General features: G+C 42.6%; 1 protein-coding gene across 1 annotated transcript in view; it reads left to right on the forward strand.

Annotated features, from left to right (window-relative positions):
• Positions 1-17,865, forward strand: part of RSPO2 (R-spondin 2) — a 168,889-nt gene that overhangs the window by 123,623 nt on the left and 27,401 nt on the right. Inside the window, exons 3-4 of the mRNA XM_044295369.1 lie at positions 4,707-4,850; positions 5,043-5,231. Coding sequence (XP_044151304.1) covers positions 4,707-4,850; positions 5,043-5,231 — 333 coding nt within the window. The remainder of the gene's footprint in view (positions 1-4,706; positions 4,851-5,042; positions 5,232-17,865) is intronic.

Here is a 17,865-nt window from a genome sequence, read left to right on the forward strand (position 1 = left end):
GAATGAGAAATATAAAAAGATTTAAATTTCTTCCTGCTGAAACCATCCCAAAAAACTGCCTCAAAAACTGCATGTGTTTCCAGACTAAAGAAGTTATGTAACAAAAACACAGGGTAATTGGCAAATTGTATGTGGGTTTACTGTGCCAGAGGTGGTGGTGGTGGTGGGAAGGGGGGGTGGGCAAAGATGTATCACCGCTGTAGTTCTGTATCTATAGATGTATCACTGTCTGTAGTTCTGGCCAACCCTAACCCAATCCCTTTCCAGCAGCATGGCAAACTACTACTACTTTCAAATGCACTAGTTCACACACAGATTCTTGCCCCTGCTGAATTCCGTGCCAAAAACCGCGTGCTAGCAATGAGTAAACCACCTCCATATGCTTTCAGTGGGAGGCTGCTCTGCCATTTATGTGGCTGTGGTTTATCTTCTGTGACCGCCCTTGGAATGGACATGTCCTTTCTTGGAGCAGTATTTGTACGGGTGCTGCTGGAAACCACGGCTTGTGTTGGCTTGCAGTTTAGCGCTAAACGGGGAGCAGGTCCGTCATATCAAAATCGAAAAAACGGTGCAAAAAGTAGAGGGGCAAAATCCATTGTGTGAGCTAGCTCTTCGACTGCGTTTCCACGTTCAGGTTTTCTGATGCAATTTTGAAGGCAAAACCAGGTGGGGATTCCTAAAGGTAGAAAGTAATAGGACATATACATGTACGTACTACCGCACCTAATTCTTGAATCCACTCCTGGTTTTGGCCTCAGAAACTGCATCAGAAAACCTGAACCTTACAGGAATTGTGATCAGGCCACACCTGTTCATGTAAGGAGCGAGTTTTTGGCTTACAGCAGAGGACAACACCTGTGCTGAATGTCACCTGCAATGCCTATAGGTAGTGGTCAACTATTTTGTTATTATAAGTTATATTACCGCTATATTTCCTTACAAATCCGGTCAGCTCACATTCTCAGTTTAAGGTTTCGTCACAAGCAAACACTATAGCGGTTTACTCTCTCTAGAGGGCATTGTGGATGATGTGAAATATCATTGTAGTACAACTCTGAAGAACAAAGGCTCCTTCACAGCTTAAGACACTTAAGATGTTGCTCCTAGATTCCCTGTTGACCTTGACTTATTTCCTTATAAGATATACATTATAATGTGTGTGTACATGTATAAAAACCTCAAAAAAGATGTAGTTAGAAAAAGCCTCGGGGAGTTCACAAATGGTTATTTCAGTTCTGTGCGAGTTCTGTATTTTTCAGACACAATGAGACTGGAATGATTTATGCAATTGACCAAAGGAGCAAGTATTGTGCCATAAGAAATGAGTTCCAAATGCACGGCGCTGTAACTCCATACGTCTGCTGATGGTTTGCATTGATGCCGAATATAGTGTTTCAGAAATGAACCACATATTCCCCATAATGTACCTGATTTATAACGTGTGCGTCCATTGTTCCTCCAGGTAGAAAGTGATTCTGCTGTTTAGACCATTGCTCTTTCCCCCTCCCCCATCCATTAGGATACTATAGCAGACTACTTACTCTATTCTTTATATATTATGCAATAAATCTTGTTGTGCCATATTTTAGTTTCCGACCCCTAAAAATCACTTTGCATTAGTTTGATGCACTTCTGATGTGGCTACACTTAAAATGTGGCCCTGTTCCCATGATGCCAGTTACTGGTGTTGTCTGCGACATCTTGCAGGGTGACATTGTGTTACATGACGAGTTGTCCAACGTGTAGCATTAAATTTTTTATATATGTTTTTAGTTAGAATTTTTGAAAGCCGCTTTAGGGGTCAGAAAAAGCATTTAAAAGGGTTATGCCATGACTAATGTACAAAATTTAAATCTGATATCGTATAGTACATGGAAACCTCTTTCTTACAAAGCTAGAACCAGCCTTGTACCTCACATGGATCCAGAGATCTCCTCATTTATTGATTTAGTTGCTTTGCTAAATTTATTTAAGGCTTGCAGCTCAGGGGTGTGTCCATTCTGCTGCAGCTCAGGGGTGTGTCCATTCTGCTGCAGCTCAGGGGTGTGTCCATTCTGCTGCAGCTCTCTCCCCATCACAGCTCAGAGGGTGTGTTCTTTCTGCCGTAGCTCTTTCTCTGTAACCTGCACAGCTTCTAAGGCCTCTTTCACACGGGCGTCAGTTTTTTTGCCCGGATAAGAGCCGGGTGCGTTGTGGGAAAATGCGCGATTTTCCCGCGCGAGTGCAAAACATTGTCATGCGTTGCACTCGCGTGAGAAAAATCGCGCATGTTTGGTACCCAAACCCGAACTTCTTCATAGAAGTTCGGGCTTGGGATTGATGTTCTGAAGATTGTATTATTTTCCCTTATAACATTGTTATAAGGGAAAATAATAGCATTCTGAATACAGAATGCATAGTAAAACAGCGCTAGAGGGGTTAAAAATAATAATAATAATAATTTAACTCACCTTAGTCCACTTGATCACGAAGCCCGGCATCTCCTTGTGTCTCCTCTGCGCTGAACAGGACCTGGGGTGAGCTGCTGCATTAAATACAGGTTAAGGACCTTCGATGACGTCACTCCGGTCATCACATGGTACGTCACATGATCTTTTACCATGGTGATTCACCATGGTAAAAGACCATGTGATGACCGGAGTGACGTCATCGAAGGTCCTTAACCGGTATTTAATGGAGCAGCTCACCCCAGGTCCTGTTCAGCGCAGAGGAGACACAAGGAGATGCCAGCTTCGCGATCAAGTGAACTAAGGTGCGTTAAATTTTTTTTATTTTTTTTAACCCCTCTAGCGCTGGTTTACTATGCATTCTGTATTCAGAATGCTATTATTTTCCCTTTATAACCATGTTATAAGGGAAAATAATAATGATCGGGTCTCCATCCCGATCGTCTCCTAGCAACCGTGTGTGCAAATCGCACGGTATCCGTACTTGCTTGCGGATGCCATCCGATTTTCACACACCCCATTCACTTCTATGGGGCCTGCGTCACGTCAAAATCGGACAATATAGAGCATGCTGCGATTTCAACTGAACGCACAAGTGATGCGTTAAAAACAACGCTCATGTGCACAGCCCCATAGAAATGAATGGGTCAGGATTTAGTGCGAGTGCCATACGTTCGCCGCACGGATCGCACCCGCACGGAGATCTGACTGGAGACAGCTGAACATTGAAACTGGGTGTGTGCAAACACCAAAGTAAGGTGGACAAGAAATAAGGAAAAGAATAGACAGCAGGTGGCGCAATACAGATTCATGTTATTGAATAGCTCAGTGACTATACTGAATTTTTAAATACACGCAATTAGAAAAGTATTGAGATCCAGGGGCGGGTTTGAAAAATGGAGAATATTATTCATGGCACAACTCCTGTGTTAAACTCTTGCTGTTTTAAGGAGAGGAATTTGTTGATTCATTTAAGGCAATGAATACCCCATTTCTAGATCACCTTTTAAAAGGCTTTTACTAAAGGAACATTTAGGGTCACATTTATTAGGATTGGAATTTTAGACACCGGTCTTAATAAGCCCCTGTGCTGGCTGTGGATTGCTGAAGTTATGTAGAGGCGCCGGTGTATCCACCGCCGCTTCTAAATATAAGACAGCTTCCTTGCTGTTTTACATTTAGACCATCTTCTACACCTAAAAAAGACAGTAGAAAATGATGAATGAGACAGGCAATGTTTTGGCAGAATCTGCGACTTCCTCCCTGCTCACACCAGGTTTAAAAAAGGGGGCATGGTGTGGGCGGGGAAGAAGTCGTAGATTCTGCCGCAACATGGTGTGCGACAGAATCTGCACCAGATACACGTCACAAAGTGGGGTATATCTATTAGTAAATGACCCCCTTAATGCTCCTTGTAGTCACACATGATCACATGTAGTGGTTAAAATATAATTGGTAGGGGTCTTCCTATCACAGCCACATATAGGAGAGGTGAGACCACATGTGCATGGTCCTCTTCATTGGTCTAGGCAGCAACTCCCCTATGGCTCCCATACAAATTAGAGTATTGCTGCCTGAACTTGATGATTTCAGCAGGGCCAGTTGATAATCTATTTGGTAGGGTGACCTCCTGACTGAAAAGCATTGCATGCATTGAAATTCATTACCTGGGCCATTTATTCTCCCAGTGGATAAGCTACCACCAGAGGGGTCTGGCAGTGGCTTTCTCCTCCTTCGAAAATACATACAAATTCAGCTTAACTGAGCATGCGTGTGTATGAGGGAGTTGGGAGAGCTAGCTGTCAGCCAAACGGACTTCGGTGGAGAGAGAGCAGCACTCTTGCATGGTCTCCTCTACGCCCCTTTTTGGCTGGGTAGGACCTCTGAATAGTCATCAGATAACCACTATTTTCCTAAATTAGTGGAGGTCTGAGGCACATGCCCTCTATAACCTTCAAAAATTTGCCCCTAATTGTTATGGAAACTTTTACTTTGGATCTAGATTACCTTGTGCAACAATAGGAGTTTCCTACCTGGGTTCCTGGGTTTTATGTATTTGGTGCTTTCAATCCACACACGAACTCCAGGACCAGACTGCACCTTAACAAAAGAGGTCTTTTCATTAAAACCAGTAGCGCAGTCTGTAACTTCACGTTTTTTTTGTCTACAATGCCATCTATTTTTGGTAGATATCTTTATAAAATTGTATTATATAATATACATGAGGGGGAGAAGCTAATTATTCTATTTCTGTTCTAGGATGCAGAATCGAGAATTGTGACTCTTGTTTTAGCAGAGATTTTTGCACGAAGTGCAAACCAGGATTTTACTCTCACAAGGGACGTTGTTTTGAGGAATGTCCCGAGGGATTTGCACCATTGGATGACACCATGGAGTGTGTGGGTGAGTGACATCTACCTTGTCTTAAGGATTTCTTTTTTTTTTTTTTTATATCTACAGACTATGCTAAATGGTAGTGTAATATATCTGCCAGGGTTTTATGTTTTGGTTTGGGTAACATCTTGTTGGCTGTCTAACTCAATAGTATTGTCTTCATTAAACAAAGTTCTTCTCAAACTTGTTGCTTTCCTCCAGATGGATGTGAGGTGGGACCATGGAGCGAATGGGGAACATGCATTAGAAATAACAGAACATGTGGTTATAAATGGGGCCTGGAGACGAGGACTCGACAGATTGTAAAGAAGCCAGCAAAAGACACAATCCCATGTCCAACCATTGCCGAATCTAGAAGATGTAAACTGGCAGTACGGCACTGTCCTGGAGGTAAGAAAGATATGAGTAGTCCACAAGCAATATCTAATTCATAGACTCTCTATCACCTAAAGAGGTGCTCTCATAACTTACATTTATGGCAAATTCACAGAATAAAAGCCATACATGTCTTATAGATGGGGATCCTGTGGAATATCCCACAACTCTGTGATGAGAATACCCCTTTAAGGTGGTTGCCCAGGTTTTTAAAATTTAAACCTATAGCTAATGGTGTGTTCTACCTGTTGAAAAAAATCATACTCACCTCTTTGAGGACACGTCACCTATTAAGGCTAGTTGTTGACTTCAGTGGCACATGTGATCTCATCCATCTGTAACTTTACAGAACAGGAGGCCAGAAGACTGTTGAATGGAGCCGGAGAGCAGGTGATTTTTTTTTTTCCAACAGGTTCACACGCTGCTAGTGAAAGTTAAAAAAAACAAAAAACAAAGTACAAAAACATGGACAACCTTTTTAAGGGAATAACATTCTGTCTTTAACATGGTATAACTGGTACTAGTTGTTGGATTGCTTGACTATACAGTCCATCCATAACCAAGATGACAATTGTTAGGTGGTCTCCTTGTCGTTTTGGTGTTGGATATGGGTCTCTGAAAAAGTTAGGCTTGGAGTAATCCCAGAAAATATCATGAGGTCATCACATACATCTACCCCTTTGGCCTACTTGGTAAACTTCGTTTAGTGCATGACATATTTTCCTTCTACTATGTATCTTTAGAATTGTCATGTATTTTGTGCATAATTTTCTACTGCATGAGGGAACTTTTTACCACCGCTTTTTATAAGTCACATTGTGTGACTTTACGTCTTGCTTACCACGTTTGAAAAGTGGATGTGCTTTCCCAGGAGACTTTGTTTAAGCCAAATGTATTAACTGGAGTAAGGGAAAAATGACGTATATTTGCACCACAAATGTGCGCCAAATGGTCAACTCTTTCTATGCCTGCTGTGAGTAGAGAGGACAAAAAGTGGCAAATACCATTGGCAATAAAATTTGGACCATTGTAGAATTGGTCACTATTTATGAATTTGCTTCTCTCTCCGGTCACCCCCACGGTCATCTGATAGAAGGAACTGTGGTATTTCCATTGCAAATCTCTATAAAAAAAAAATATATATATTTGGAATTTTGTCAATACATGGCTTCATGGTGGAGCGTGCCGCCACAATATATGGAGAGTAGATGGTACTGCCCATTTGCTTTCTACTGCGTGTTGAATCAATCTGTAGAGCTTTCTCAAATATTCTTTTTTAGCCTTTTGGCCTGTATGCAGATATTATAGTTGTGGTGTCGACTTTGTAAATGCACAACACGCTCTACGACTCAGACGCCGTCAGCAGACTTGTCTCCATCACCAGATCCTTTTTCTGTGCTTCCTGGCCAAACCACAGCAGTTCCCTTTCTTTTTCACCTGTTTTATATCCAAGTTTTCTTGTCTCTCAGCTGCCTGAAATGTTGGGAGAGATCAGTTGCATTCTAAATTTAAAAAAAAAATAATACTGTACTGTATAGTATTTTATGACTTTTTATATAATAATCCGAAGAAATGTGCCTCTCCGTTTTATAAAACTCCTCCTGACAAGTCAGATGTTTCCCTTGGCACGTGGGTCAGTGAGCTTAGAGATCGAGTGATAACAAGAATAAAGCCTCTCCAGCTCCCATCTGAGCACTTTGGTTTTTTAGCTGGAGGCGACCAAGACGCAGGAGAAAGATGGAAAGGCAGTATGACAACGGGATCAGACTACACGGTTTGTTTTGTAGTCTGTAACCATGGAGACACTTAGATTTTCAAAATAGAACTGAGCAAAAATAAATTGCAAAGTTGCTTCTTTTTTTTATTTTACATGCATTGAAAAAAAAAGTTTGCAATTGGTTCTGTGGCAGTGAAGAATAACTACAGGTCCTTCTAAAAAAAATTAACATATTGTGATAAAGTTCATTATTTTCTGTAATGTACTGATAAACATTAGACTTTCATATATTTTAGATTCATTACACACCAACTGAAGTAGTTCAAGCCTTTTATTGTTTTAATATTGATGATTTTGGCATACAGCTCATGAAAACCCAAATTTCCTATCTAAAGAAATTAGCATATTTCATCCGACCAATAAAAGAAAAGTGTTTTTAATATAAAAAAAGTCAACCTTCAAATAATTATGTTCAGTTATGCACTCAATACTTGGTCGGGAATCCTTTTGCAGAAATGACTGCTTCAATGCGGCGTGGCATGGAGGCAATCAGCCTGTGGCACTGCTGAGGTGTTATGGAGGTCCAGGATGCTTCGATAGCGGCCTTAAGCTCATCCAGAGTGTTGGGTCTTGCGTCTCTCAACTTTCTCTTCCCAATATCCCACAGATTCTCTATGGGGTTCAGGTCAGGAGAGTTGGCAGGCCAATTGAGCACAGTAATACCATGGTCAGTAAACCATTTACCAGTGGTTTTGGCACTGTGAGCAGGTGCCAGGTCGTGCTGAAAAATGAAATCTTCATCTCCATAAAGCTTTTCAGCAGATGGAAACATGAAGTGCTCCAAAATCTCCTGATAGCTAGCTGCATTGACCCTGCCCTTGATAAAACACAGTGGACCAACACCAGCAGCTGACATGGCACCCCAGACCATCACTGACTGTGGGTACTTGACACTGGACTTCAGGCATTTTGGCATTTCCCTCTCCCCAGTCTTCCTCCAGACTCTGGCACCTTGATTTCCGAATGACATGCAAAATTTGCTTTCATCCGAAAAAAGTACTTTGGACCACTGAGCAACAGTCCAGTGCTGCTTCTCTGTAGCCCAGGTCAGGCGCTTCTGCCGCTGTTTCTGGTTCAAAAATGGCTTGACCCGGGGAATGCGGCACCTGTAGCCCATTTCCTGCACACGCCTGTACACGGTGGCTCTGGATGTTTCTACTCCAGACTCAGTCCACTGCTTCCGCAGGTCCCCCAAGGTCTGGAATCGGTCCTTCTCCACAATCTTCCTCAGGGTCCGGTCACCTCTTCTCGTTGTGCAGCGTTTTCTGCCACACTTTTTCCTTCCCACAGACTTCCCACTGAGGTGCCTTGATACAGCACTCTGGGAACAGCCTATTCGTTCAGAAATTTCTTTCTGTGTCTTACCCTCTTGCTTGAGGGTGTCAATGATGGCCTTCTGGACAGCAGTCAGGTCGGCAGTCTTACCCATGATTGCGGTTTTGAGTAATGAACCAGGCTGGGAGTTTTTAAAAGCCTCAGGAATCTTTTGCAGGTGTTTAGAGTTAATTAGTTGATTCAGATGATTAGGTTAATAGCTCGTTTAGAGAACCTTTTCATGATATGCTAATTTTTTTAGATAGGAATTTTGGGTTTTCATGAGCTGTATGCCAAAATCATCAATATTAAAACAATAAAAGGCTTGAACTACTTCAGTTGGTGTGTAATGAATCTAAAATATATGAAAGTCTAATGTTTATCAGTACATTACAGAAAATAATGAACTTTATCACAATATGCTAATTTTTTGAGAAGGACCTGTATATCCTGCATTCTCATAAAACACAGTATGTAGACCCATGGTCAAACGGATCCCTGTGTAGATGGTGCATCTGTAGACTGTACTGCATGGAAGTTCAGTCTTAGAGATGTGCAGCCTGTGTGGCACCTCCAATGTATTGGTCACTATATATTGGTATTTGAGCACTGTACGGTGATATTTACTTGCATGTTTATGTGAAACTGAAGAGATGGAATTGCACACTATATTATTTTTGTAGTGTTTGGTGGATTCAACAGTGTTTAAGCAACTGCGGTGATAATTGAGCATTATGTGGTATGGTTATTTGTCCACCTTATTGGGGAAGAGGCGGAAACGAGCTGTACCCATACGGCTGCGCTCTGCAGATCTCAGCTGACTAACTATTCCACCATGTTAAATGTGGTCAGAGTATCACTTGGTGGTTTTACAGTACTTGTATATTAATGACTAGAGATGAGCAAAGTATTTGAAAATTTGATTCGGCTGTTTCGCTGAATTAAAAAAATAAAAAATAAATGCTTAGTGACAAATGTCCCTAAATGCATTTCTTTGTAAGTAGTGGGTGCAATGACAGGGAGCGACGATTGCGCATCTGATGGCAATAATCCGGTGTTAAATAAAAAATAAAAAAAATAAATAAATAATAATTTGCTCACGACAGGTTGGCTGCTGCCATCTTGCTTGAAGATCTGGCGCAAAATCTTGCACGGCCCGAGATAACGTCATCACGCCGGCCAGCGTGGTAATGTTATAAGTCACCGTGCATGGGATCTTCAAGCAAGATGGCAGCGGTCGGCGCTTCGCGAGCAAATGGAGCAGCTAAGGCCTCATACACACGACTGTTGTTTCATTCCGTGTCCGTTGTTCCGTTTTTCGTGATTTTCTGCGGACCCATTGACTTTCAATGGGTCCGTTGAAAACTCGGCTAATGCACCGTTTGTCATCCTGCGTCCGTGATCCGTGGTTCCAGTCCGTCCAAAAATATAACCTGTCCTATTTTTTTTTCACGGAAAACGGTTCGCGGACCCATTCAAGTCAATGGGACCGTGAAAAAATGCGGAGGCACACAAGATTGCCCGCGTCCGTTTTTTTCCTATCATTTGCATGGCAAACTTGACTTAGATTTTTTTTTACTTTCCTTCATGTCTGGAGATCCTCCAAAAATAAAGGAGACACACGGAACACCCGAGCGCTGGGTATTTCTGTCAGCCCCATAGAAAGGAATAGAGTTGTGGTCTCGCTTACACAGCACACCTCCCATTCATTTCTATGAATCGCCTATTTTCTGCACTCCCATAGAAATGAATGGTAGGCAGCCATACATGCAGGCTCCGTTTTAGGGATAGCTGCGGGTCCCAGAGGTGGGACCCACAGCTATCAGACATTGGGGGCATATCTTAGAGATATGCCACCGATGCTTGAGATGTGACAACCCCTTTAAGACTAGATGTTGGGCAACTTTTGCCTCGTAGACAACGGGCAATGCCCTTACTGGCACCAACAACCAAGGAGTATGGCATTTATCATAAATTGCTCCTACATTGGTGAAAATCCCTTGTGGACTACTTCATGCCTGTCTTCTGCAATTATTCTCACGCTAGATTAAAATACTTAAGGAGATTTTGTTTTCGTGTATGACCAGATCAAAAGCCTGCACCTTCTGTCTAGTAACATTTTTACCATTCCTCTCTCTCCTGTAATGTCTATTTCTCAATTATTTTAGTTTTATTTTATTTTATTTTTTTACAAGATTACGTTTGACAAATATATAATTTGTTGATGAAAACATTCTGGCTGCTCCATAGACTTCCCATAAGATCAGGAGATAAAGTACTTGCCAGCGGCAGGTACCGGCCAAGGAAGCTGGGGCAGCGCTCGCAGCTGGGTCATAACTGAGATTGTTTGGCAAAGGCCTTTTTTATGCAGAATGCAAGATGGTTGACTCTGCTGCGTTCTGTATTGCAACTGTTTTATTTCTCAGCTTTTTATAGATGTTTTCCAAGAAATTTTAACTGATGACCTATTCTCTGGATAGCATACAAACACAAGTTGACGGCAGCCTAGCCAGAAGTGAACTTCATTCACAGTGGGTCCATAAAAAAGTGTGCAATAACGCCAAATAAAGTGTAACAATTCGACTACATAGTAGCCTTTATCAAGCAAATCATGAAGCGAGCTCCAAAAAACTTATATAGCATACATTGTACCTCCTCTAATTAGCATGTGCCAATCGCAGATCTACATCTCTTTTCGTGACACCTGCTTATTAAATCTCACCAATAAGGTGTATACGCCATATAAGTGTCATAATAGTCCACCAATCTAAAGCAATATATCATTACCTGATGTAGGATAGCGGCAGACGGAACGTCCACATCACGCACGTGTTGTTAGCTTCCACTTGATTCACGAAAAGCGATGTAGATCTGCGATTGGCACATGCTAATTAGAGGAGGTACAATGTATGCTATATAAGTTTTTTGAGCTCACTTTATGATTTGCTTGATAAAGACTACTATGTAGTCGAAACGTTGCACTTTATTTGGCGTTATTACACATTTTTTTCATGGACCCACTGTGAATAAAGTTCACTTCTGGATATGCTGCCGTCAACTTGTGTTTTGTATGGTGATCGGATGACCAAGGTGGATCTCAGGTTGTGGATGGGCTGATGCATTCCAGTTAGAGTCTACGTGGTATTTGAGTGCTGCTCTGAATATAGTATTTGCTATTCTCTGGACAGGTCATCAGTATCTGATCGGTGGGGGTCAGAGACCAGGGACCCCTGCCGATCAGCTGTTTGAGAAGTCACCGGTGCTAGCAGTAGCACAGCGGCCTTGTCCAGCTTTCCCACTGACATCGCGCTCATTGGTCACATGGCCTATGCGCAGCTCAGCCCCATTGAAGTGAATGGGGATGAGCTGCAATACCAAGAGCATCCACTATGCAATGTACAGGTGCTGTGCTTAGTGAGGTGAGAAGCCTGACACTACTGGTAGTGCCGGTGCCTTCTCAAATAACTGATCAGTGGTGGCCCCGGGTGTCAAACCATCACTGATCAGATACTGATTATAGGTCATCAGTAAAAAAAAAATCAAACCCTCAGAACACCACTTTTAAAGGTCAATATTAAAGGAGTTGTCCGGTGGTGTGACATTTTTTCAGATAGGACATGACCGGAAATTTCAGCCCAATGGCACAGGAGGGTTATAGCTGAGGTCAGTGATTGGCCGAGCAGACATCTTCTGCTATTTCCTGCATGTTGATCCCAGAGCAGCAGTAAGCATGGGAATGACATTAGTGGGGCAATGATGAGGTGAATGTGTATTTTTTTTTTTTTTAACCCATTCTGCCTTTATCTAAAACAATTTAATTCCGACAGATAACCCCTTCAAGGGGTTTTCTGGGAGTAAAATATTGGTGACCTATCCTCAGGATAGGTCATTAATATCTGATCGTGGGGGTCTGATTCCCGGCACCCACACCGATCAGCTGTTTGAAGAGGCTGTGGCGCTCTTGTGAGCACCAGAACTACTTCCTAGGCCAGTGACATCACGTTCATGGATGTCATGGCCTATGTGCAGCTCAGTCCTACTCAATTAAAATGGCCCTGGGCTGCAATACCAATTACAGCCGCCGCTATACAATGTATGATTAGCATATGGATATAGTACTGGAGGACATTGGCTTCTCAAACAGCTGATCGACAGTGGTACCAGGAGTCTGACCCCCACCAATCAGACATTAATGACCTTAGGATAGGCCATCAATAGTGTACTCCTGGAAAACCTCTTTGGTAATTTGTTTCTGTCCATGTTACATGTGCTGTTTAATATGTTTCTGAAAAATTTAAGGTGTTTTCCCAGAATGGGGACATTCTGATCTTAACAAGCTCCATCTTTGGGACCCTCACTGATCTCTATACTAGCCCCCTGTTCCTCCACATGGCATTGCTGTAGTGAGGAGGAGTTGGAATAGAGCAGCAGTCGAGCATGTAAGCTTTCACTTATTCAATATTTATAGGGCAGACAAAAACGGCTAAGTTCTGTACTTGGCTATCTTCATCAGTTCCTTAGGGTACAGTCACATGGTAAGGTTCCTGCATGAAGTTTTGGAAGCCAAAACCAGGAGTGGAGAAGTCATATGTGTCTTTTATACTTTCTATCCTTTTATGATCCACTCCTGGTTTTGGCTTCCAAAACTGCATCCAGAAAACCTGACTATGTGGTCGTATCCTTAGACCTTATATAAAAGGGCACATGCTTGACTGCTACTCCCTTCAAGTAAGGAGGACAAGAGACCTGAAACCCTACTGTAGTAATCATGGGGGTCCTAGCGATCAGACATTTTATTCTGTGAACAAGTGATAAATATCCATTGTGGGGATTATCCCTTTAAAGTGACCCTCCTGTTCAAGAAAAAAAATTCACCTGAACTGGCCAGTGAACAGAAAACTTACCTGATGACCTCATCTTCATCTTTCAGCTGCAGATCTTCAAACTACTGAGCTCCTCTTTTGCAATCCAAGATGGCTGCACCACCCCCAGATTACCTGATGAATACTGTGCATTTGGTATTCCAATATACCTCTTGCTATCCTTGGATTGGCCAGCTCTGCTCACATGACTAGTTTTGGCCAATCCAAGAGTGGGGCTGGACAAACAGGAAGTGTCTTGCGCTACCAATGCACAGCGGACACTAGATAGTCTGAGAAGCGGTACGGCCATCTGGGATGGCAGAAGAGGAGCCCGGGAGTTCGTGGATATGCAGCTGAAAAGATGAAAAGGATATTATCTAGTAAGTGTTCTGTTTGTTTCCCAGTTAACATAAAATTTTTTTTCTTGAACTGGAGGGTCACTTTCAAGGGGTTGTCCGGGTTCACAGCTGAACCTGGACATATCCCTATTTTTACACAGACAGCCCCCCGATATGAGATATTTCATGCTCCGATGCTCTCTTTGCCCTGAGCTGAATATCACAGGGCAAAGGCTTTTTTTTTTTTTTTTTTAGATCTTGTGACGTACCAGGCTCTCTATGGGTAAATCTAAGCGGAGGCTTCCTCCTAGCAGTAAGCCCGGTGACGTAACTAGCTCTAATGGGCAGTGGCGGGCCTAGGGTGTTTGGCACCTGGGGCGGGTCCTTTCTCTGGCACCCCCCCTTCCCCAATACTTGACCACATACCTCTTACATCCAGGGACATCTCATGTCATGTAGACCTTCTCCTTCCTCTTCCCCTCCGTTAGACCGCCATGACAAAATCTTTCAGCCGCATCTCCTGCTGCCACTCCCAATACTGTGCCATTGTGTTCCCCAATGCCCCAGTTACTATACAGCTGAAAAAATAGTGACCCCAGTAGACATAATTGGGGTCATTTATCAAACTGGTGTAAAGTAGAACTGGATTTCCAAAAGAGCAGTCAAATATGAAAGGTGGAATCTGATTGGCTGCTATGGGCAACTAAACCAGTTCTACTTTACACCAGTTTGATAATTTACCCCAAATGTCCCTATAGTGTCCACAACAGCTATAATGTCCCCTAGAGTGCCCCCAGTAATTATAACACCCTATATTGTGCTCCAGGTAAAAAAATCCCTGTACAGTGTCCACAGAAATAATAGAATTGCCTCTACAGTGCATACCCAATAGCAACGCCCCCCACACTGCCCCCATACAGTAATTTCCCCCACACTGCTGCCCACACAGTGATTTCCCCCACACTGCCCACATATAGTAATTTGCCCCACACAGTACTTTCCCCCACACTGCCCCCATACAGTAGTTTCCCCCATACAGTAATTACCCTCATAGTCATTTTCCTCACACTGCCCTACACAGTAGTTTCCCCCCACACAGTAGCTTCCCCCACAGTAGTTTCCTCCCACACTGCCCCACACAGTAATTTCCCCCACACTGCACCCACACAGTCGTTTCCCCCACACTGCACCCACACAGTCGTTTCCCCCACACTGCACCCACACAGTAATTTTCCCCATACTGCCCCATATAGTATTTTGCCCCACACAGTAGTTCCCCCCCACATTGCCCCATATAGTAATTTGCCCCCTACATAGTAATCCCTCCCATAATTATTTGCCCCCACATAGTAATCCCTCCCATAATTACTTGCCCCCACACAGTATCTCACCATAATATTTTCCCCCACATGCTCTCCTGTGTGTGTGTGTCCCCCCCCATGTCCGCCAAAGTCGGCACATAAAAAAAAAAAGAAAAAAACCCTAAAAGCTAAATACTCACCTGCGCTTGCTCACAGATGAAGGTGCGCACGCTTCACTGTGCTGCTGCGTCCTGACGTCATCACGCACACCTGCGCCGGGATTTCACTACCGCATAGACCTCAGGCCTACTAGGCCTGAAGCCTATGGTGGTGATTGGCGTCAGGGCTCCAGCAATGAGCGCTTCCATCTGTATTGATGGAAGAGCTCATTGCATCTGGGAGCCCCCTGAGAGCCGTCAGCCAGGGCGGACCACACCCCCCTACCCCCCCAGGGCACCCCACTGCTAATGGGCAGTCTTTATCGCTGCCCTAGCCTGTAAAACAGCTAGGGCAGCATTAAAGCCCACCCATCTGAGCCGATGACATCACTGTGAACACTACTAGGCAGAAGCCTCTGCCTAGCAGTGTAATGCTCCTATCAGGGGGGAAGGCTGCTTGGGTGCAAAAGGGGATATGTCACCCCTTTAAGCTTCAGAAGACTCTTATAAAATGAATGGCATTTTGTAGAAAGGTCTGATGACGTTTGGTATGTATTACCATGTGAAAGCATTCTTTTTTCTATCCTCTCAAATATTTATTTTTTGACAAATAACCCGATATGTCACGGTGAAATCCTTTCCTTGGAACGCAAGATTCGAACCAGACTTCCCTAATTCCATCATGGTCATTTTTCCTCTGTCAGTCAGCTGACAAATTGTGCTAATCCCTCTTCTCCTTCTCATTGCATCCTTCATACTAATCATTCTGAGCCCGACGGTGTGACTTTTGTTCATAGGCAAGATTAGTAATGAAATACATATTTAAATACATTCCTTGTACGTATCATAATAGAAAAGGCAAAATGATGACAGGTTTTAATAAAACGGGCGTAATGCCTTCAGCATGAGTCCGATGATGGCCTAGCGCTTGAAATGTCGTATATCAGCACTGCATTAAATGGCCTGAATATTCACTTTACATATATTAACCTAAATGGTACTGGTAGTAAAAATGATGGCGTAAAAGTAGTTAAAAGCGATCCAAGCTCAAAACTTGGCAACGTGAACCATGACAGGAATGTGAAAATGCTTTCGACTTCCACAGCGTAATCCAACAATTAGAAAATCAATCGCAAATAATTGGTGTATTTTGCCAATCATTTTATGAGGAGGGACTTTTCGGGAGTTAAATATTAATGACCTATGCTCAGGATACATCGGACTGATTGGAGTCCCACTCCCAGTACCCCTACCAGTCACTGTTTGAAGGGTCATCAACATCAGATGGATGGGGGGTCTGGCTCCCAACACCCCTACCAATTGCCGTTTTAAGGGGCTGTGGTGCTCTGACAAGTGCTGCGGCCTCTTCATAGCAAACCAAACACAACGCTGTACATCGTATAGTGGCTGAGCTTGGTATTGCAGCTCAATCCCTTACACTTTATAGGGAATGTGTCATCAGCGTGTGACCTATTGTTTAAATCAAATTTTTTTCATTAAAGGTTGTTGTTTTTTTAGTATTTTGGGTGATTTCTTTCCCCTCCTTAATTATATATATTTAAAATGTTTATAAGCCTGCAATTTTCAGACTGGCCACTAGGCGTAATAATAAGTCATTTCCTGTCCTGTACAGGTAACTTTTGAGTAGCTATTATCATTGTAATTCTACCTGGGGTGATGATCACAAGAAACACCTCTTTATAGATAACTCAGGATCCACCAATCGCAATAGATGATGTCACAGCTTATCTGCTCCCTCCTGACCTTAGTACAGGTCACAGAGCACGCCTAGAAAACTCTCCCATAGAAGTCAATGGGGTCCGCTCCTGTCCGATGTGTCTATAGCCTAGCCTATGTGGCTGCTCTCAAGACAGGAAGTCTTAACATATTTTAGATCTAGTGGCCAGTGTGAAAATTGCAAGACTATATACAATTTTCTTTTATATCGATAGTGACATGGACATTTAAAAAAAAAATAAAAATCACCAAAAATAATTCAAAAATAAAAAAATGTTTAACATAAAAAAGTTAGAAAAAAAATAGATAATTTGCTAACGATACATTCCCTTTTAACCAAATTTGAAAGAAGGCAATAGCGAACACATCCATAGGTGCAGGTTTACAATTGACATTGACTACTACATCTGTAGGTCGATATTTATTTATTTATTTTTTTCTTCCAGAAGGTATTTTATGATCATTTTTATGTTTTTTGATAACTGCTATAGAACTGTGATGGTAATACCTTAATGTTTCAAGGTGAAAAATCCATACAGTTCAGTATGTGCAAAATCTCACTCTAGGGCCAGTCCACCGAAGGCTCAACACCATTGTTGGAACAGTCTTATTTGAAGAATTTGGCAAAGGTCCACAGACCTGCAGGGGGCCTACACATTTATATTGGGTATAAAATATCATGTTACCGCAGTAAAGAAGAACAGATGTGCTATTCTTAGAAATATCTATAGAAAAACCTAAGGTCACTGCCAGGTTAGGAAAAGAGAAAATGATCCCTGAAAAATATTGCACAATGGAGAGGTTAGCCCTTTCAGATGATACAATTCTTCTCTGCCCTCCAGGAAAAAAAATGTCCCATTCATGTAGTTCCTTTTACTTACAGGTAAAAGTTTTGGAGTAGTTTTATCAATGCATTTGTTTTATAATTCTACGCTCCTTGAGCCCCGATGCGAAATCTGTAACAAGGCTGCCCCGGTGGTTATGTATCACTTCTAGTTCTGCACCAGTGCCTAAGTGTCAATGCTACCCCTGGGAGCCACTATGGCTATTACATGTCACAAATTCCAAAAGTAGACTTGCTTTATTTTCAGGGCCTTGATTGGCATTCTGGATGGAAATTTAATGGGTGTAATTACACTCGCTGCTATAGCTATATTAGCAG

This window comes from Bufo gargarizans, chromosome 5 (genome assembly GCF_014858855.1).
Source record: "Bufo gargarizans isolate SCDJY-AF-19 chromosome 5, ASM1485885v1, whole genome shotgun sequence".
Classification (NCBI taxonomy): Eukaryota; Metazoa; Chordata; class Amphibia; order Anura; family Bufonidae; genus Bufo; species Bufo gargarizans.